This window comes from Haliotis rubra, unplaced genomic scaffold (genome assembly GCF_003918875.1).
Source record: "Haliotis rubra isolate DU_JTF1 unplaced genomic scaffold, ASM391887v1 Scf257, whole genome shotgun sequence".
Taxonomy (NCBI): Eukaryota; Metazoa; Mollusca; class Gastropoda; order Lepetellida; family Haliotidae; genus Haliotis; species Haliotis rubra.
This window is the reverse complement of record NW_025766636.1, coordinates 1-23,571: the sequence shown is the minus strand read 5'-3', so window position 1 is coordinate 23,571 and position 23,571 is coordinate 1. Positions and strand designations below refer to the sequence as shown.

The 23,571-nt window shown below is 39.0% G+C and overlaps 2 protein-coding genes across 2 annotated transcripts; both read right to left on the bottom strand.

Annotated features, from left to right (window-relative positions):
- Positions 1–1,635: 1,635 nt before the first annotated feature.
- On the bottom strand, positions 1,636–8,188 carry LOC124279807 (small VCP/p97-interacting protein-like). The gene is made up of 3 exons (XM_046715687.1): positions 8,037–8,188; positions 3,762–3,923; positions 1,636–2,867 (listed from the first exon to the last, which is right to left on the bottom strand). Exons 1-3 carry the CDS (start codon positions 8,094–8,096, stop codon positions 2,853–2,855), a joined length of 237 nt encoding a protein of 78 aa, XP_046571643.1. The 5' UTR covers positions 8,097–8,188; the 3' UTR covers positions 1,636–2,852.
- A 2,359-nt stretch (positions 8,189–10,547) lies between these two features.
- Positions 10,548–15,072, bottom strand: LOC124279806. Its single transcript, XM_046715686.1, has 3 exons — positions 14,872–15,072; positions 13,094–13,315; positions 10,548–12,568 (listed from the first exon to the last, which is right to left on the bottom strand). The coding sequence occupies exons 1-3, from the start codon at positions 14,960–14,962 to the stop codon at positions 12,282–12,284; spliced, it is 600 nt and encodes a 199-aa protein (XP_046571642.1). The 5' UTR covers positions 14,963–15,072; the 3' UTR covers positions 10,548–12,281.
- Positions 15,073–23,571: the final 8,499 nt, after the last annotated feature.

Here is a 23,571-nt window from a genome sequence, read left to right as displayed (position 1 = left end):
GCTGACCAGCTCATCCACACCACATACAACAGAAGACACTCAGAATATGTAATGTTTCCTAAATTAAAGTATAATGTACACTTTCTTCCCCAAAACTGACAACTTATGAATTTTAAATATGCAGACAGTATTTTTTCTCACCAAATACAAAAATACTGCAGCTGAAATGTCAAAATGTACCATTGGTAACAAAGAGCTCAATGCTTTTCTGGATCTAAGATTTTAGTCCCTTTCATTCATATCACTTAAAACTGTCTTTACATTTAGTGCGAAGTAATTTGTGTACATATATACATATATTCTTTCTGGGCAATGACCAAATTTGTACCATGACCAGAAGGTCTAGACATCACAAAACAGTGATTTATGTCTGGACTAACAGGGCCTATTTTGTTTCATTAGGAATGCAACACCTATTTTACAAGTCATCTGTGCCTCTTCTTAATCTAAAACAAAGGTTTATCTTATGTTATGCGTCACTGGTTTCTGCTGCACATAAATCCTTCAAGTCTTCGCTTGCCCGAGCAGAAAGGAATTGGGAAGTTTATATGTCTGATTTTACTATTGTTTTTCATGCATTTGAGTATAAGAAAGATAATTTCAGGATTATTAAAACAAATGTACACATTTTGACACTTTCTTCAGACCAATAAATTTGACCTATGTGGCATGATATACATTAATATACACTACTTAGATCGAATAAAAACTAATATAGTAAAACAGATACAAACTGGATGACCTTTAACATATTTGAATACACAATGCCATTTAGAAAGTGGTCAAATGTAACATGTTATATTTCCTCTGCCATGCGGTGGCTGGCCGGGCTAGACAGCTGACTTTGTGTGCTGGCGATTAGGTGCCTGACTCAGATGGTTTTGGTTTGAATCCCAGTTGGGACTCAACCAAGCAAAGGTACTAGAATCTGTACTTTACTAAGAAAGTGTAATCCCACATATAACATATATGTTCCTGTAAAGTACATATACATAAAGTACATGTCGCTCAAATCAGTAGATTAACATTGGATGCTTTGTTTTCCTGAACTGACAAAACACATGGTATAAATATACAGATGGACAGACAAGTTTTCATATCTGAACACTGTGTCTCTCTTAATGAACTATCCCCATGTCATTAGATAGAAATACATATAAAGCAGTATAATCACAACCATAGCAACCTTTTTTTTTGCTTTATTTTTGTGTGTGTGTAACTTGCTGTTTGGCGCTGCACCTGGCAACAATCCAGCTACATGAGAAGCGGTCCAGTAAATATGATGAATGTACAGACCTGATTATATACTGACTGCCATCTTAAAATTGGAATATTACTGAACTTCACACAACCCATGTGGGGAATCAAACCCACACCTTCAGCATAACAATCCAATACTTTCACCACTGGGCTACCCAACCACCCATTCAAGCAAGCTGTACGCTAGTTACATCACTGTACATATCAATTATGTATAAACTATGAAATTTGGGGATCACTTCTCACAACATTTGAACAGAACTAAAAACAAAGCCTCAATGAATGCATCCATGGTGTTTGTCATAAGATAATAAAGACAATTCAGGCCACAACTGAGGGAAGTCAATAACCTCCATGACACAGCTTGTTGCTATGTAACTATGGCAACCAATGGCATAGGTTAAAAATACAAAAGGCACAGCGATTGTAGAGATTTAAGAAACAAGAAAATGCATAAAATACCAAATGCATGTCTGTTGATGCTTATGTTAGAACCAACAGAAACCAGAGTATAGTGTCAGGATGATGATCCTTCATTGGAATCTCAGTCACCATTCTCCTGGGAAGGAGAAGCAATCATGTGAAGACGATTTCAAAGGATCAGTGCATTCCTTTCAACACAAAACAGACTTTCAAATACTTCCATGCACCGTTGCCTATATGTACATTGAGCTATCAATCAACACAAACATCCCAAAACAAGGTAACAAAGAAAATGAGCATGGTGGTAATTTGGTGAAGAGGTACAAAGATACCATTTTACAGAGTTATCGGAGTGTTTGAATGGTTTGATAATATCCTTCATACTTTGTATCCAAGAACATCACTACAAAGAGATGGTCTTCTCATTAAATAAAAGGATATTGAACTGATTTTGCTTGTCCATTGCTAATTAGATCTGAAATGGTTGGAAGATGCTGAGAAAGGCCTTTACAAGGTCTTGTGTGGTATCCACTCTGCTGACAACTGAGAAACAGAGTATGCTTGAAGTGTAATGCCTTGATACAGACAACAAAAGTGCTTTTAAAATCTGTGGTGTGGGAATTGTACTACGTAGTGTTAGAGGAAAAATCAGAGACACAGGGTTATGTTGAATCCTATATTGTTGGGATAAAACTATTCCCCTAAATACTTATAACATTGTGAAAAGGTAACATAATTCAAAATAAGCATTACAAAATATTCTACTCCAGTTGAATGTTTATCATGAGAATGACTGCTTTGAGTAAGACCTTGTTGAAGGTTAAATGTATACAGTGACTGAAGATACAATGAAGACATCCTTGACTGCATAATGAGATAATGTGTTGATAGGAAACTCTACCACATAACCACAGTTATGAAATAAAAGACATATCAAAATATGATAGAAAAGTTATGAAAATACAAAGACACCCGATCGTCAGTATGATCGAGAAAATAGCAACAAGCACTGAAAATAATTTAACATTTCACTGAGAACAACCACATAGGAAAGGCCAATAGGTCTATGAAAACATAGAAGTATTGTACGATAAATAAGTAGACATCTGACAGTCCACTATGGAAGTGTGGCTGATGGAACTTATCTGTTGTCAAGGCAGCCTGTGTGATCATCCAACTTGCCACTGTAAAACAGAAAATGCAAACAATCAGTTGAATCTAGTTTTTTAACAAACTTATACAAGTTAGCTGATACAATGTCACTATAACCAGACCTTCCACCCTGACTGTTTCAAACTCTGAGAAAGTGCTGTTCAACTCTGTGGCTGTATTTCTTGCAGTCCAGCTATATGACATTCTACAGTGGTGGTGTATGGTAACTATGGTGTCAAGTTATATTTTCAGCTACATTTGCAAATCCAATCCAGGCAATTTTACTCAAAGGTAAGAGCCTTAATATTTTCACATTTCATATAAGTATATTTTTAAGTTTTACATCAAGTACATCTTTTGTTTTTCCTTCAATCGCCAAAATAACATTTTGCTAATGTATGTCTACTATTGCGTACTGATTCTCTCCATTTCATAACCCTGCACTGATACAGTTTTACAGATGTCCTTTCATCCAACAGATGGATAATTGTGTAACAGCTTAACTTCAGCACTGAAAACAACATAGTTCATACATTGAAAGAGTTCTATGGATCATTATGCAACATTAAAATCATATATTTTCGGGCCAGTGGTTACCTGAGAGGCAACATACATTTTGCTTTTTAAAAAATAATTCATTGTTTTGGAATAGTTTTAGTCTTCGTATTTCGTTTCCCTGCGATTCTTTCCTTCATCTACACTGTTCACTATGTTGTCTTTACACAATATGATACTTCATACAACATATATCATATATAATTACTCACAAAGCTCATATTTACTGTAACAATGTCAGAACTATTGCTCTCAGAGTGTGGGTTTGGGCTCCATCTGGTCCAATTTAAAAACCAACAAAAAAGCATCCCCAAACATAATTAATTTAATAATTTTCTCGACTCCCAGATAGTGTGAGCAACTGTATCTACCCTCATGGTATTATCTCCTCCTCCCTGTATCTCCGCCTTCTTCTCGATCTCCTCCCTTCTCTGCTGCTTCCTCTTCAAACCCTCAGCATCTTTCACCCCTCTCGACTCGTTGTCCCGCTGTCGCTTTATCGCTGCCTCAGCCTGCTGTTGTCGTCTAGTTTCCTGCATTATTGTGAAAGAGACAGGCCATATATTCTGGGGGTGGATGGGAGGGTGGGGCTTCAGAGGGGTCACAAAAAATAATGCAGCAAAAGAAGAGAGGGGATGCCAATATTTCTCACAACTACATGCATGAAAAAGTAACTAAATTCTATTTCTTGGAGTCATAAAGGTGCCACATTTTGCTGTGGAGAGCCCCTGAGCATGCCAGGCACTTCTGATCAGATGTTCAATTCCCAGTTCTCCACAGTATTGTCTAGGCTCTTGAGTACTCTTGTTGACCACTGCATGGCCCTAAAGTACAGTGTAACAGGGTGAGTACTCTTGTTGATCCCTGCATGGCACTAAACACAGGGTGAGTACTCTTGTTGATCCCTGCATGGCCCTAAAGTAACAGGGTGAGTACTCTTGTTGATCGCTGCATGGCCCTAAGTAACAGGGTGAGTACTCTTGTTGACCACTGCATGGCCCTAAAGTAACAGGGTGAGTACTCTTGTTGATCCCTGCATGGCCCTAAAGTAACAGGGTGAGTACTCTTGTTGATCCCTGCATGGCCCTAAGTAACAGGGTGAGTACTCTTGTTGACCACTGCATGGCCCTAAAGTAACAGGGTGAGTACTCTTGTTCATCCCTGCATGGCCCTAAAGTAACAGGGTGAATACTCTTGTTGACCACTGCATGGCCCTAAAGTAACAGGGTGAGTAATCTTGTTGACTACTGCATGGCCCTAAAAACAGGGTGAGTACTCTTGTTGGCCGCTGCATGGCACTAAACACAGGGTGAGTAATCTTGTTGACCGCTGCATGGCACTAAACACAGGGTGAGTAATCTTGTTGACCACGGCCCTAAAGTAACCGAAAGTGAGTAATCTTGTTGACAGCTGCATGGCCCTAAAACAGGGTGAGTACTCTTGTTGACCACTGCATGGCCCTAAAGTAACCGGGTGAGTACTCTTGTTGACTACTGCATGGCCCTAAAGTAACAGGGTGGAGGTACCTTGTTGACTACTGCATGGACCTAAAGTAACAGGGTGAGTATTCTTGTTGACCACTGCATGGCCCTAAAGTAACAGGGTGAGTGCTCTTGTTGACTACTGCATGGCCCTAAAGTAACTGGGTGAGTGCTCTTGTTGACCACTGCATGGCCCTAAAGTAACAGGGTAGGTACTCTTGTTGACTACTGCATGGACCTAAAGTAACAGGGTGAGTACTCTTGTTGACTACTGCATGGCCCTAAAGTAACAGGGTGAGTACTCTTGTTGACCACTGCATGGCCCTAAAGTAACCGGGTGAGTGCTCTTGTTGACCACTGCATGGCCCTAAAGTAACAGGGTAGGTACTCTTGTTGACTACTGCATGGACCTAAAGTAACAGGGTGAGTATTCTTGTTGACCACTGCATGGCCCTTAAGTAACCGGGTGAGTGCTCTTGTTGACCACTGCATGGCCCTAAAGTAACAGGGTGAGTACTCTTGTTGACCACTGCATGGCCCTAAAGTAACAGGGTGAGTACTCTTGTTGACCACTGCATGGCCCTAAAGTAACAGGGTAGAGTACTCTTGTTGACTACTGCATTGACCTAAAGTAACAGGTGAGTACTCTTGTTGACTACTGCATGGCCCTAAAGTAACAGGGTGAGTACTCTTGTTGACTACTGCATGGCCCTAAAGTAACAGGGTAGGTACTCTTGTTGACTACTGCATGGACCTAAAGTAACAGGGTGAGTATTCTTGTTGACCACTGCATGGCCCTAAAGTAACAGGGTGAGTACTCTTGTTGACCACTGCATGGCCCTTAAGTAACAGGGTGAGTACTCTTGTTGACCACTGCATGGACCCTAAAGTAACAGGGTGAGTACTCTTGTTGACCTACTGCATGGCCCTAAAGTAACAGGGTGAGTACTCTTGTTGACCACTGCATGGCCCCTAAAGTAACAGGGTGAGTACTCTTGTTGACCACTGCATGGCCCTAAAGTAACAGGGTGAGTACTCTTGTTGACCACTGCATGGCCCTAAAGTAACAGGGTGAGTACTCTTGTTGACCACTGCATGACCCTAAAGTAACAGGGTGAGTACTCTTGTTGACCACTGCATGGCCCTAAAGTAACAGGGTGAGTACTCTAATATCTGTTGTACCCAATATAACAACCACCACTCCAGCACATATAAAGCACAAGATGATGCTGGAGAAAACATCATCAACATGATTTCCAGATGTATTCTTTTTTCTTTGTATACATCATCTTTTCCATTACATACACATACACAGAGCAACAGATAACTTTTTAGGTCATTGAGTTATGTACTCGCTTGTGTTCATCTCAATTGGGTATCCTAATTTTCCTTTGAGTAACCAAATAAATTGTACTCAACACACTCAAACTCAATTGGGTATTTTTGCGATCTTCTATTAATTTTTAAAAATATGATAAAAGTTTAAATGTTAGTGTTTGTAATTTATATTTGATCTGTAGTATCAGAAACGATAAGAAAGACTGCAAGTTGCCAAATTAGGTGTGCTGAAATAGAACCTCTCAATATACCTGTTATTTTATCTATCGCTTGATGCTAACCTAAGAGTTGACACTTTGTGTGTACGCATGTAAGATCACATTTATTGAGTATTTACAAAAATTCAAAAGCGTACTTGTACTAATAGAATAATAGTAATTGAGTTTTCACATACATTTTTGCGTAATTTACGCAGATACGCAGCTTATCTGTACCTCTGCATACATGATTTTATTTTCTCATGTATACCGGTATTTAATGCATATTAGAAGCAGTACTGTCACATGAGACTCCATGCTGTACAAGTGGGCCATGGGAAGCTGAATATGTCACTATACTACAGTCTATCAGGTGCTTAACATGTGCTGGAGATGAGACAGTAACCATGTAACAGCACGCCACTAGTGGGTTGTGACATCTACAGAAAATATACAGTGTATGCATCTCAGTTGGCATACATCCCCAACAGCTAATTTCAGGTATTTTAGATTTGGAAAAAGGTTCAGTGTTTGGGCAGTTGTGTCCTGATCCTTTACTGTCATTTATGTACAAACAATGAATACAATTTTCACTTTTAAACAACATTTGGTCTATTTTTATATACCATAACACAAGAATGCAGGGGAAACTTAACTGACAATTTCTGCATGTCAGAAATGAGTGCTAGTGTAAATATCCTCGCATAGTTGTACCTTATTTTCGAACAGTTAAGATAACATTGCTGATATATCTGGGGATTAGTGAAAGTTACATTTGTGTTCATACCGATAGCTGATGTGTTCAACAATAGCATTCAGAAAATATATTGATAAGAAAAAAGTCGTTTATAATAGCTTTCAGTGCCTCTTTTGTAAAGTAATGCCATACTCTAGTGTCATCCCCTGTTTTCTAACACCTGAAAGATTGGTACTTCAGCATGGTATCCATATCAGATAATATTCAAGCTGGTCACAATAACAACTCCAAAAGTAATTCAAAATGTTAAACCTATTCACAAAAATAGAGGAACGTTTGTCAAATTAATATACATTTCAGAGTATTTTACAGAACACACTATTTTAGTGAACACCTTAACCGACACAAACATTCTCCATGATAACCTACGGTTATGAAAGGTGTCAAGTACATTGTCACGTCGACAGCTTCGCCGACGCCACCACCACTCTTCAGACGAGTAGTGTCTACTAGCGGGGAGACTATATAGATCGTATGTACATTATCCCTGCTACTAGTGAACTGGCATAATGTAAATTCGCGGACATCTATTTCGCGCACCTATCATTTCCGGGTTTACGTGGTCGCTACATACAAAGTTGTGATGTCAGATTTCGTGTTTGTAAACAGGTTACTGTCTCTTCACCAAGCCAACTTGACGGTGGCATTATTTTCATGTTAGGATTTTAAAACACATATGTATTGTTCTCAGTCTGTTTAATATTTTGTTATTCCCGACTTGCCCTGTATTTAATTCACTGAGCACCGATCTACATGAGAAACCCCGCCAGTCTGGATCTGGTAAGGCATGGTGCTCGAAATATGGACTATCGGCTATTGCAATCACTTATAGACATAGCAAAGGCAACTGTGATAACTCGACGACGTGCTCACGGGATCGGGCTGGTCGTAATCCTCCACGGAACTACCCAGACATGGCAGACACATCCCCATTGTCTCTCCTGTCCGCACAGACGCGGTTCACACTAGTAACTTTACTTTCTTAAGCGATGTATTTTCCAGCAGGAATCTACTTCCGGTACAGGTTGTAAACATCCGGTTTTGAACAGGGAAGTAACCAACGCGTGTATGGCTGTACACACGCACTCTCGCACGCAATCAATGTTGTAGGGTATAGTTTCTCTTCAGTTTTTAAAATAAAAATTCCAGGATTACCGGGGCGTAGGAAAACAGAAATAGGGTTCATTTCATTTAGTGTGTCCCGTTCTTTGATTGTTTCTGGAATTATTTACACTCTACTGTATGATGAGAAAACCATTCATTTTAATACGATATTATTTTGACTGTATATGTGTTCCAAAACATAATGATACCTGAATGTGATCAGACCAGTATTGTAGTATGCACTTCATTTCATTGGGTATTGATGGTACTTTTTGGGGGATGTCACCCCTTTAGGGGGTGGGGGTGGGGGTGGGGGTTATGGAGGAATTGATTTTGCACATAACATGCAGGGGGTCACTTACTCTATACATACATTTTAGGGGGTGTCATTCATATTGCACATGCTTCTCCATAAAAGTCAGCATCACTCACCTAGTCATAAATTATGAACGCCCGCTTAGTTTTGGGTAAAGCCTCTGTCTCACTTGCAGTTTAGAATGCATCCATTAATTGTGTAGCATTTCTTTGATGTTTGTTGGTTTGATAAGGACAAAACTTTATGGATGAACAACTTCTTTATTCGGATGATGCGACGTTTCGATACAGATACTTGCTTGACAACGATACAATTATCTGTATCGAAACGTCGCATCATCCGAATAAAAGAAGTTGTTCATCCATAAAGTTTTGTCCTTATCTGATTCTCAACTTCTAAACATGCCACTTTAAAGAAGTTTGTTGGTTTGTTTGTTTTACAGAGATTACTGGGTTAATGTATTGATTCAGGTTGGAAAATACGACAGGTGATAATGTATGATCTGTTTGGTGTGTAACGCGGCACTCGGCAATATTCCAGCTACTCGTATATGACGTCGGTCTCTAAATAATAGAGTCTGGACCAGACAATCAAGTGATTGACATTATGACCATAGATTGGGATACGGTGACCTGCATTAATCCAGTGGAGCCTGACCGATCTCGTCAGTAAGCATATGTATGTTTGTGTGGGAATATGTACGTTTATGTATGGAATCCTGGAAGGGACATTGTCGCGATGTCGCGTGTGGCGTTTTGGTTTATTTTGCCTCATTTTATTTGTTTTTGAGAGGGCGACAATGCGACAACGCGACAATGTCCCTTCTCGGATTCCATATTTATGGATGTGCAGGTTTGTTTTGTCGTTTGTTGTTGTGTGTATGTGTGTGTGCGTGCGTGCGTGCGTGCGTGCTCGGCGGAACTCTGGGTGTGTGAACTATTTGAATGACTAAATTAATGACACCAGATGTTCTCGATAGGTGTAGGCATGTCCTGCTCCAGTGGTAGTACCTGCCATTGACACTGTTTGCCTAAACATATAAATATTTACAGCTCGATGCTACAGCAGTGTTTGTGTAAACCAGACAATCAAATGATCACACATGTAGACACACTACCACCAATTTTAACGTAACATCAACGTCAAAGCGTCAACGTCCTACAAACTGGCAAGTAATACATTCGCATTAACATCCCTTGCTAAACAAGATGTGTACTAAATGCACGATGTGGGACATTTAAGGTATTTCGAGATTTAAAAGAAATATAAATTTCGTATTTTTGTTTTTATATTTTGTACTACATTAAGGTCTGGTTTACATGGGGCGGTGGGGTAACCTAGTGGTTAAAGCGTTGGCTCGTCACGCCGAAGACCCGGGTTCGATTCCCCACATGGGCACAATGTGTGAAGCCCATTTCTGGTGTCCCCCGCCGTGATATTGCTGGAATATTGCTAAAAGCGGCGTATATCTAAACTCAGTCAGTCTGGTTTACATAAATGTTATGATATCAACGGCTGTCAATCACTGTACAAATAGGAGAATACCAATGTTATCGTATTACTCCATTCTTCTCAGCTATCTATTTCAGACCTCTAAATGTTTTACGAATGCCAAAGACTGGCTATGATCATTTGATCATTGGCATACTGCACTGTGATAAGTTGTGAAAACACATGCGGAAAGATGCATATGATTTCCCCTTATCTCCACAGGCTTAAACTATCACACAGTGGTTAGGCGTTACGTTGCTGCGTTGTTAAAGATATAAACCGTTGAGTCATTCAATCCAGGACGTGCTGCTCAATGTAAGGTGCAACGTAATCATCTGAAATAGATGTGATATATACCCTCCCTCACCGATCACTATATCAGCTGTCGTGCTTATCAAGGGCATTCACCACTGCACACTACTGACACATATCAAGTTTTCAAGTGCATGTACATACATACGACAAATACGTCATTGTTTTACTGATTATAAGTTCATTTATTTCTGTCCGATATTGGAACATCAAAATATTATAATAGTTTTAATGATTGGTTCAACATACGATATATGTACATTTGCATTGCTATTTTCATAGCACGCCAACGCAGTTATTACTTGATTGTTACAATTATTATGCAGTTGCAAAGTAATTATTGTAAACTCCTTTCATCGTTAATTTGATATCTCCTGCTATGTCAATATAACTGCTGTGTCATTATAAAAGAACACATTTTAAACTTACTTGATGTTATCGTTGTTATTTAAATTTGTTTTGCGATGGAATTTAAGTAACTTGATTAAAGTTTGATCTGAGTTCTTTGGACCAAAATTTAAATCATAAGAAACAGTTCATATATATTATCTGCAAACAATAGAAGCTGGAAGGTGATATTGGTAACGTGCTACATTGATCACCAATGTGTTTGTGTAATAAGAATTTTATAAAGAGATGAGGACATTTGAACGAAGACGTCCTTAGATATTTAACTTTCAGAAATATAAATACATGTATAAACAGCTCAAATATGTTTATAAATATAGACTTCAAAGAATATAATCTGAACTAAAAATCGCCTGACCCGTTACACGTTGATAAAACAATAAACATGGCTTTAAATGTAGCAACTGTGACGACGGTAGGAAGTGAAATGTGAGTATTTCTCTACACTGCGCAACACATTTGATATAGATGTGCAACTTCTTTATTATTTACACACGATTATGAAGTTGCACATCTATATCAAATGTGCTGTATTACCCCACCAACTTCTAAATGCCCTTCAAACATCTGTACACTGTACACAGGCAGCAGATCTCGGAAGAAAGTATTTTCTACTTTAAGGCTACAGTGATACAAATACGTTCACATTGAAGTGACAGATATGAAGAAACAAACTACTGTGGGCACAAAGACTCATATCAATACACACAACAACCCGTGGAGATCAGGGTGATGTCAATGGAGGCAAAACCAAGAAAACTGATTCACCTCCAAGGTAATAAATCATTCCAGAAACCAGCCATTCGCTTCTCTTTAGCTGGTGAACATATTGTTATTTATCATCCAACAGAAAAAAGGACATGCATGAACGACATGAAACAGGCCACTCCCTACTGAGCTCCCGGAGAGCAAGAGGAGTGTGGTGTGCATGTGTATATTGCTATGTGTACACACAGTTTTATACCATGAAATGATTACACATTTAATGTTTAATATTTTTAAAATGACAACGTAGCACGTTGGACCGTCGTTTCAAATAATGGTAAGCGTTGTGTCTTACATTTTACACACCACAATATTAAATATAACAAACGTTTGTTAGACCAGTGCCTACTGCATCTCGCCGCTAGTTCACACACCGGAAGCTAAACTGTTTCCCCATGTTAACGTGGCCTGTAACACATTCATACGTTCCAACTGACATTATGTAGAAATTGATATGGAAATGTGACCGAAAACTGAATAGAAGACATGAAGAAATACAAACTTCCTTGTGAAATAATTAAGTAGATACATATTTACACCATTTTTAGTTAGCTTCTTCGCTATTGTTAATGCGTCTCGCCGAGTAAAGCTGCAAACTTGATGCGGCTTAATGCAGTAATTCATTACCTCTTCGCTCGACAATAACGACAAGGCATTTTACCACTCATATACAATAAAACTCGTATGTGTCTTTACAATCAAGCAAATGTAGTGTGTTTGTCCTAATTCCTATCTTCTGAGGTAAGCTTGATAGTCTCCCCATCCACTTCCACCTCGTCAATGTCGACCTTCATCAGATGGTTGAGCATGTTCTTGTCCACAAGGCGATCTCTGTACCTGGCGGGGATGTACAGAGTCAAGCGGTAACTGTTTGTTGCCTCGGCCCCCATCACCCGGATAGACTCGGCGGGAATGTTCAGACAACTGGCCAAGCTCTTTACAATCGTGTCAACTTCGTTTCTCTTAGTGAGAGTCTTCCGTACATGTAAATTGACCCTGGCATTGCTTCCTGGAACATACATGTTGGTGGACTTGTAACAATGATACAATCAATCGATGTTTACATTATTTGTGCTTTGAACATAACTGCTTCAGGTAAATCTAACGACAGGTTTCGAAAACAAACTAAGATGGGGTCATATTTGGTGTGTGGCTTGGGAAAAAGGACAAAGTGAGAACTTCAAATATATCTATTCAGATATTGACAGACCCATACCTATGTTATATTTTGACCTTTCACTCAAACATACTCACAAGCATGTATTTGTGTAAGATATAATTACTACTGTCAGTTCAAACAAACACACGCTCGCACGCAGCATACAGCATACCGTACGTACAAACGAACACATACACACAATGAGTTTCATCGCATATTCATGGTTGCGGATTTAATTGCCTTTTCAATAGTCTACATGTTCCCAGCTTATTGCCATATAAAGGATTCTCTTTGAATTTAACATGGCTGCGGAACATTTTTCATATGTAGGCTTTTCAAACATAAAGTGTAGAGCGACGCTTTGACAAGCATTACCTTTATCAATTTTGGAAACTTCAAGATACAGCGCGTCGAATGAATGGTCCCGGGCAAAATCTGAAACAATGTCACAGAGATCCTGTCTTTCAATTCGTGTGAGGACAGCTTGAAAAAAGGCCAGGTTTGCGAAGGAGATGAACTTCTTATCACGGAGATGTCCGAAGAAAAGTAATGGCTCCTTGAATTTGTTGATTTCATCTGCAGAAAAGCCATGTTCCCCTGTGAACACATCAAAGATATTACATAACGGCATAAAACATTCCAGAGACTACATACCCGTGCAAAGGGAATTATAGACCTAATCAATGACACTAAAAAAACTCATTGAAAAAACGCAACATCTATATATTTGTTCTCGATGTAGCATTGTATTACCCATGGCTACGCTTTACAATGTTCCAAGCATATCGACTGTGAAACAGGCCATATCATGACACACACAGTGAACGAAGTTTTGGTTTGGTAGTTGTTCAACGCCACTCTCAGCAATATCCCAGCTAAGTGGCGGCGGTCTGTAAATAATCGAGTCAGACAATCAACATCATGAACATCGATCTACGCAACTGGTATACGTTGATATGTGTCAATCAAGTCAGTGAGTCATTTCCTTTGGGATTAAAGACACAACGTCACACATTTTCGACAATATTTTTGCCTATATTATATATATTGGGACATATGCACTCACTTTAATAGCTTCCTATTGATGCAATAAAAGGCTTATTATCCCTTACGACTTGCCTGAAATCGATAATTTAAACTTCGAGGCGAACAGCTTCCAAACAGAGAACACTTGCCATACATGGAACACTTGCCCCAAGGAACATAACTCTTTGGGGTTCGCTTTTAATAATGTTCGCCGGGAGAGAGCGCGAGTGTCAATTAATGCAACGTTACATTAATTCATTCGAACCTGTTAATTTATATTGCAATCTAAATACGTAATTCTTTTTTGGAATACATCATATTACGCCTCCCTGAGAGGTGATATAGTTAGAATTATTGAGAGAAATACATTATTTGTTTTTAGAGAAGCGTTGAAGACGAGGTGCAACCCATGTTCTTTGCGATGAGTATCGAGACCAGAGAACGCATTACATTATATACTAGAGACATTTATTGTGCTTCATTTAAAGTGGTATCGGTCTTACGTTACTGAACATAATATTTTGTTCACTTGATGAATACTCTATTATGGGTCATTGACAAAACAAACACCTGGTAATAGGAGACCGAGCGACACTGTCTTCCTTACGCGCAACTTCTTGTTGGAACCTATTGTTTGCTGCTTACCCACGGTGTAAGCGTTATTTTTTAGCAAGGAGTGGTATATTGTAAGCATTATTTGCGGAAAGGTTTCTTTATTACCTACTGATAACAATCCAAACAGTGCACGAGTATCACGCGTCCAACAAACACGAAAACAACCAATTTCAGCGCCGTTCATTAACAGTGTGAAGTGACGAAGAGATGTCTTCATAAACGTGCATTGACTGATGCATCATTTAATTGTTCAACATTTATATGGAGTAGATGTAACTTTTCCACTTTGTATACAAAACCTGGGTCGCCTTTATAAACATGATTTCTGATATTAAAGTGCACCGTGAATTCTTAGCTATGAGCTGCAAAGTATGCAACGCTGCGCTTACGGTTCAAAATTCAGTTTAGCGCAGTACCACCTAAACCTAGCTCCTATTGAAAACAGTTTTGTATCTCTCCTGAAAAGATAAAAATACCATTAACAAAACAAGTGAGAAACAATTTTATCTTACCAATGAGATATTGCTGTATACGAGTCAGCTGACTTGTGGTGATTTCTTCACCTGTTGTACAGATTTCATCAATAAGGTCCTGCAGTGGCATTTCCCTTGCCCATCGCAGCGCTCCACCTTCACGATCAGCCCCACCTTCACGATCAGCCCCACCTTCACGATCAGCCCCACCTTCTCGATCAGGCCAACCTTCTCGATCAGACCAACCTTCTCGATCACCCCACCTTCTCGATCAGCCCCACGTTCACGATCAGCCCCACCTTCACGATCAGCCCCACCTTCACGATCAGCCCCACCTTCACGATCGCCCCCACCTTCACGATCAGCCCCCTTCTCGAGCAGCCATTTCCTTTGGACAATGTCTGGAAAAAACATATATTACATTGACACATACATCGACAGTGTTCACATCAGCACATTCAGCGTTGTTGCGAAGATGGATAATGGATAAAACGTGGATTGATCACACCGTAGGACGGGTTCGATTCCCTCACATGTATGAGCTGTTAATCCATTCCTACTGTCCACATTGTCAAGGTCGCTGGCATGACACCACAATCACTTTACCCAAAAGTAGTTTTTCTCTTTACCGTACAGTCGATCTCTTTCTACACAGGGACAACTACGTCTTAAACAAGCCGCCGTGGGGCTGAAATAATACCGACGCGATGTTAAATTCTGACTCACTAAGCGAGTGACGTATTCGTTCTGGCCACCCGCGTCACAAACGGTAATTTTTATGGTACATGTATATCCAGTTCTGATGTCATCCACGCTTTTGCATTGCATTGTTCCTGTACCCAACATCAGCGTAATTATAGTGACCCACCAATTCAAACGCCTCAAGATTAACTCAGTGTCACCTTGCTAATTAAGGGCAGTTAATCCTCTCACCCTTCAAAGAATGCCGACTTGTTACCCTTGTTTCATGTTAGGGCACGCAAGGCCACTCGGTAAAATGCACGTGTAAACATACTGACAGGTGCTCAGCTATCCGGATATTCGAGAAAAAAATGCATATGATTTAACATTTGGTATGTGAAAATGACCGTCCGGTTACGGAAACCGGATTTCTAGTTAAGTGAGTAGTTTTACAACATTGTGAATTCGTTTTAATGAATTTTCGTTTGGAAGACGAGTTTTACGGATATCTGAGGTTCGATAAACGGGGCACGACTGTACTGTATCGACGAGTATTAATACAGCTGTAGCCATGCGATAACACTATTTATTCTATCCTGCATACAGATATAATGCTGACGTACAGTGTGTGTACTTTGTACTGCTGTTTCTGTATCTTCTAGTTACTAACGCAAGCGATCATTTTATTGTAAGTGTAAATATGTACATGTAGTTGTAATTGATATTTTGATAGCGTGCTAGCGTGCTATTGATAGCATGGTAGCATGCTATTGTCCACCAAGAGATTATTGATTGTAGGTTCAATGTGAGCAGCGTACTGTGATGCAATCAATGAGATCTCTTAAAGTAACGGTGTCTTCGTCACATGCCTATCTACCTTCATTCATATTGCAAGCATGAGTAACTATAATGAAAAAAAAAAGATCACAGTTTGGTGTAACCTTAAGAATTCATTAAAAAATGGTGCTATTTAACAATATTTGCCGTATATCCCCCAAGGGTTAAGATTCGAGACCTTACTTCAAATTCAAATCACTGCATTTTATAACATCAATTAATAGATGATATAAGATAATGCATATGTTTTATTGCCATTACTTCCCAAACCTAAGAGACTGAATGTCTGAATAACGTATAGACGTGTTCAACAGCAGCACCAGTTATCATAGATGCACCGGGTGTATGACTTTTATTATTTTACAGAACTGACCCCTAGATAATCTGATTATTTTCATGTGGAAACAGTGTATCTGTTTGAGCGTTTTCGAGTATTTTGTATGCATAATCTGTACTGGTCAGTACACACTAGGTTATGGCAGAATAGGTTATGATTGAATAGTTTAGGTTATCGAATTGATATCTTGAAACCAGAGAATCAAATGAAAATCTGTGTTCCTGGGAACATGTCCAGCTACTTATATGGAACCGCAAGGTTTCATGTCTGAGTATTCCTCGTTAGACCAGGATGTTACGAAACTGCTGAGAGTGCGGTGATTACATGTGTATTGATGTTGTTGTTTAGAATCTCCAGTTACTTACAAAACAGAAGGTGATGATTACATGTGTTCGTTGTTAGAATCTCCAGCTACTTACGAAACTGAAGGTGGTGATTACATGTGTTCGTTGTTGGAATCTCCAGCTACTTAACATTTAGAAACAGAAGGTGTTCATTACATGTGTTTGTTGTTAGAATCTCCAGCTACTTACAAACAGAAGGTGTTGGATTACATGTGTTCGTTGTTAGAATCTCCAGTTACTTACAAAACAGAAGGTGGTGATTACATGTGTTCGTTGTTAGAATCTCCAGCTACTTACGAAACTGAAGGTGGTGATTACATGTGTTCGTTGTTGGAATCTCCAGCTACTTACGAAACAAGAGAGGCGATGATAACATGTGTTCGTTGTTAGAATCTCCAGCTACTTACGAAACAGAAGGTGATGATTACATGTGTTCGTTGTTAGAATCTCCAGCTACTTACGAAACAGAAGGTGTTGATTACATGTGTTCGTTGTTAGAATCTCCAGCTACTTACGAAACAGAAGGTGTTGATTACATGTCTTCTTTATAGAATCTCGAGCTACTTACAAAACAGAAGGTGATGATTACACGTCTCGTTGTTAGAGTCTCCAGCTACTTACAAAACTGAAGGTGATGATTACATGTGTGTTCGTTGTTGTGAATCTCCAGCTACTTACAAAACAGAAGGTGTTGATTACATGTGTTCGTTGTTAGAATCTCCAGCTACTTACAAAACTGAAGGTGATGATTATTATGTGTTCGTTGTTGGAATCTCCAGCTACTTACAAAACTGAAAGTGATGATTACACGTGTTCGTTGTTTGGAATCTCCAGCTACTTACAAAACTGAAAGTGATGATTACATGTGTTCGTTATTTGGAATCTCCAGCTACTTACAGAAACAGAAGGTGATGATAACATGTGTTTGTTGTTGGAATATCCAGCTACTTACGAAACAGAATGTGTTGATAACATGTGTTCTTGATGGAACCTCCGGTTAAATATAGCAGCATTACAGTTGATAAAACGTATTCCTTGGAATCTCAATGTTTTTATATCTCAGGGTTCATTACGTTTGTTCTTTGTAAGAATTCCATGTTATTAATTAAACTGACAGATTGCCATGTTCATCTTGAGCCTAACAAACTAAGCATCCCAAACTAATAATTTTGTTTATTATTCATTTTAATTCTTAGTCCCCCAGTTTTACTGTACATAACACCCAATTGTCAGACGCTCTCAAGACACAAAATCACCAGCATCAACAAAAATCGCCATATCTCAGCGATCCAGACTGATGAGGTAGCGGGAAATAATGTAAAATTAATTAAATATAGCCACTTTCAACAACTGTCTCACACCCCAGTAGTGAGATGGTGTTCGTGAGAGGGATAAGACTAACTTAAATGTCTACACAGAGTAAACCTTAAAAATTACATATCTTCGTTAACTTGTACAGGAAAGATTGCAAGTTTGCATTGTGTAGCAACATCATACGTTGCTCATTTTAGCTTTTCAGGTGCGCGTCAAAATGCATTTGCGTGTCAGCCATATTGGATTCTACAAGTTGCCTAATTAGATTACACTGAAAAAAGATCAATCTGCTTAGCTTGCCAGCAAATGGGCAAGACCAATTTTCATTAGAACATATCGTTTTCCCAGTTGCTTCTCAATTGTCGCTTCGTTTGGGAGCTATTGGGTTGAAGAAAGTATTTCGACGATAAAGGCGGCGGCATGCAGTGTTGTTTATCGGCTTTAATCATATTAGCAGCGGTGACAGGAGGAGACCCATGTTTTATTGGTAACTTTCACTTCTCAACTGCCTGAACTGTGAGTGTCTGCAATATGCTCAGACGTAAAAGAAACTGTTTTCTTGAAAAACCATTATGTATTTACTGCTTACTTTACCATTTTCATATGGATATCGAATTTTAATACCTTATGTGGTAAAAAGATATTTGTATTCCGCTGTATTAGTGACAGTTTTGAAGTTTTGTCTTTTGCCTCCTATCCATATAATCTAATATATATAATTATATTTTGTCAAAAACAATTCTTGTGTATTTTACCTGTGTGAATTTCAATCGTATCCTAGTCAGTAAAACCTAATTCTTCACTTGCTACTCAACAGTGATATGATGACATAGCTGTCTGGTAACACAAACTTCCATCCGTCAGATGTGAGAGCAGCCTGAACAAATTAAATCATGTTACATATTTCCTTTTATAAATCGATCCCCTGTAGTTCTGAACATGCGGCTTCTGTGTGTGAATATTAAAATACTTCAGAAGCCAATGTCCTCATGAAAGAAAACAACGAGGCATCTATTATATTTTCAAGGTCAGTAGCTAATGGTGATTAAATATAAATTCCCATCTAGTGAGTTTACGATAAATGCGTAGTTATTCTGCAGATGACAACAGTTTCTGAACAACGTGTTTGGCTTCGAGATGCGTTTTAGGAATTTTTCTTCTGAGGGGAGACGTGGTGCGAATGATCAAGTGAGCTTTGGATCAAAGAATCTCGAAAATTGTGGGTCATCAAGAACACTCGCATGGCCCTGTCCTTTCACAATAAATCATATGCTGTTGTATGCCAGTTGCTCTTCACAATGACCGTTACTGGGGTACGTCTCAGTATTAACACGTGGAATCGCTGAAGACGAGACACTAGCTGTCCACAGTCACTCATTGACGTTCCAGACGTCAAAGCCGACACCAGGAAAGTTAGGCGATGCCGACGAAGGTTCTTTGTTAAGTTTCTTCTACAGTTTGCGTATTTCTCTCTAAATTCACGACACAGAGCAACGTGTGTTGTTTTATCAGATTGTCATGGTGGGGTTGTGGCGTTGGATGTTTATGGCTTCAAGGAGTTTTCCTAATTTTTGTAGTCTTGTAGTTTTGTAGTCAAACGCCACAACCCCACCATGAATCGAGATCAAGGTTATTTCATCTCGTCAGCCTATCACCACCTAATCAAAACACCACCACCAGTAATCCTCCTACTACCTCCCTTTGTCCATCTGGCTTCCATGCTCCCTCCTTTGTGCTTGTAATCACCGCTATTGTACATCCAACTCATCAATCGTATAAACTCAACTCTCTAATTCACAAATCGATCACCCGTACATCAACCCTCCCTCTGCTTTTTGTCACTTATCAAATATCCAATGTACATCAACCGAGTTGTATATACTCACTGCATACAGCTATGTATATATTCTCCTTGCTTCAGTTGTTTGTATCACTTGCTTGATAACGGTGTTAGTAATACCTACACCGAAACGACGCACTCATCGCAATAAAGAAGTTGATACCATCCATGTATATATCAGTTTTCCTTCATCTTCACAACTTCTAAAATGCCTCTCAACGAAAAAATCACAATGGATTTACACCTTACGCGGTTGCGTTGTTAAAGATATAAGCCAGTTGAGTCATTCACGCAATGGCGTGCTGTTCAATGTAAGGTGTGTGTGCAACGTAATCATCTGAAATAGATGTGATATATATCCTCCCTCACCGATCACTATATCAGCTGTCGATGCTTATCAAGGGCATTCACCACTGTACACTACTGACACATATCAAGTTTTCAAGTGCATGTACATACGACAAATACGTCATTGTTTCACTGATTATAAGTTCATTTATTTCTGTCCGATATTAAACATCAAAATATAATAGGTTTAATAGTTGGTCCCAACATACGATATAAGTACATTTTCATTGCTATTTTCATTGCACGCCAACGCAATTATTACTTGATTATTAAAATTATTATGCAGTTGCAAAGTAATTATTGTAAACTCCTTTCATCGTTAATTTGATATCTCCTGCTATGTCAATATAACTGCTGTGTCATTATAAAAGAACACATTTTAAACTTACCTGATGTTACCGTTGTCATTTAAATAATTTGTTTTTGCTGTGAATTTAAGTAACTTGATTAAAGTTTGATATGAGTTCTTTGGACCAAAATTTAAATCATAAGAAACAGTTCATTTATATTATCTGCAAACAATAGAAGCTGGATGGTGATATTGGTAACGTGCTACATTGATCACCAATGTGTTTTGTGTAATAAGAATTTTATATAGAGATGAGGACATTTGAACGAAGACGTCCTTAAATATTTAACTTTTAGAAATATAAATACATGGATAAACAGCACAAATATGTTTATAAATATAGACTTCAAGAATATAATCTGAACTAAAATCGCCTGACCTGACGTTACACGTTGATAAAACAATAAACATGGCTGTTTAAATGTAAAGTAACTGTAAAATGGTAGGGAAGTAGAAATGTGAGTATTCTCTACACTGCACAACACATTTGATATAGATGTGCAACTTCTATTATTTACGATTATGAAGTTGCACATCTATATCAAAATATGCTAACTATTACCCTCTACCAACTTCCGAATGCCCTTCAAACATCTGTACACTGTACACAGGCAGAAGATCTCGGAAGAAAGTATTTTCTACTTTAAGGCTACAGTGATACAAATACGTTCACATTGAAGTGACAGATATGAAGAAACAAACTACTGTGGGTACAAAGACCTCATATCAATACACACAACAACCCGTGGAGATCAGGGTGATGTCAATGGAAGGCGAAACCAAGAAAACTGATTCACCCCTCCAAGGTCATAAATCATTCAGAAACCAGCCATTCGCTTCTCTTTGGCTGGTGAACATATTGTTATTTATCATTCAACAGAAAAAGGACATGCATGAACGACGTAGAAACAGGCCGCTCCACCTGAGTTCCCGGGGAGCAAGAGGAGTGTAGTGTGCATGTGTGCCAGCTGACTATGTGTACCACCACAGTTTTATACCATGACATGATTACACATTTATTATTTTAATATTTTTAAAGTGATGACAACGTAGCACGTTGGACCGTCGTTCAAATAATAGTAAGCGTTATTATTTACATTTTACACACCACAATATTAAATATAACAAACGTTTGTTAGACCAGTGCCACTGCATCTCGCCGCTAGTTCACACACCAGGCTAAACTGTTTCCCCATGTTAACGTGGCCCGTAACACATTCACACGTTCCAACTGACATTTATGTAGAAATTGATGGAAATGTGACCGAAAAGAATTGAATAGAAGACATGAAGAAATGCAAAACTTCCTTGTGAAATAATTAAGTAGATACATATTTACACCATTTTTAGTTAACTTCTTCGCTATTGTTAATGCGGCTCGCTGAGTAAAGCTGCAAACTTGATGCGGCAATGCACGTGTTATTCATTCATTCATTACCTCTTCGCTCGACAATAACGATAGGCATTTTACACTCATATACAATAAAAGTCGTATGTGTCTTTACAATCAAGCAAATGTGGTGTGTTTGTCCTAATTCCTATCTTCTGGGAGTAGAAGCGATAGTCTCCCCATCCACTTCCACCTCGTCAATGTCGACCTTCATCAAGATGGTTGGGCTTGTTCTTGTCCACAAGGCGATCTCTGTGCGGGGATAGACAGAATCAAGCGGTAACTGGCGCCTCGGCCCCCATCTTGGATAGACTCGGGAATTTCAAGACAACTGGCCAAGCTCTTTACAATCGTGTCGCTTCGTTTCTCTTGGTGAGTCTTCCGTACACATGTAAATTGACCCTGGCATTACTTCCTGGAACATATATGTTGGTGGACTTGTAACGGCAACTGATACAATCAATCGATGTTTACATTATTTGTGCTTTGAACGTAACTGCTTCGAGGTAAAATCTAACGGCAGGTTTCGAAAACAAACTTTAAGATGGGGTCATATTGATGGTATTGGCTTTGGGAAAAAGGACAAAGTGGAACTTCAAATATATCTATTCAGATATTGACAGACCCATACCTATGTTATATTTTTGACCTTTAACTCGAAACATACTCACAAGCATGTATTTGTGTAAAGAATCTTATCAATTACTACTGTCAGTTCAAACAAACACACGCTCGCACGCAGCATACAGCATACCATGCGTACAAGGCGACGCTACACTGTGGAGTTTCATCGCATATTCATGGTTGCGGTTTAATTGCCTTTTCAATGGTCTCTACATGTACCCAGCTTATTGCCTATAAAGTTTTTGCATTTAACATGGCTGCGGAACATTTTCATATGTAGGCTTTTCAAACTATGAAGTGTAGAGCGACGCTTTGATAGCATTACCTTCATCAATTTTGGAAACTTCAAGATACAGCGTGTCGCCTGAATGGTTTCGAAGACAGAGGTCCTGAAACAGTAATCGAGATCCTGTCTTTCAATTCGTTTTGAGGACAGCTTGAAAAAAGGCCAGGTTTGCAGGAGGAGATTGACCTCACGGAGATGTGCGAAGAAATGTGATGGCATGAATTTGGTGATTTCATCTGCGCCGACGTATGTTCCCCTGTGAACACGTAAAGATATTACATAACGGCGCCAAACATTCCAGAGACTATACCCGTGCAAAGTGTATTATAGACCTAATCAGTAACACTTCACAAAAACTCATTGAAAAGAGCGCAACATCTATAAATACC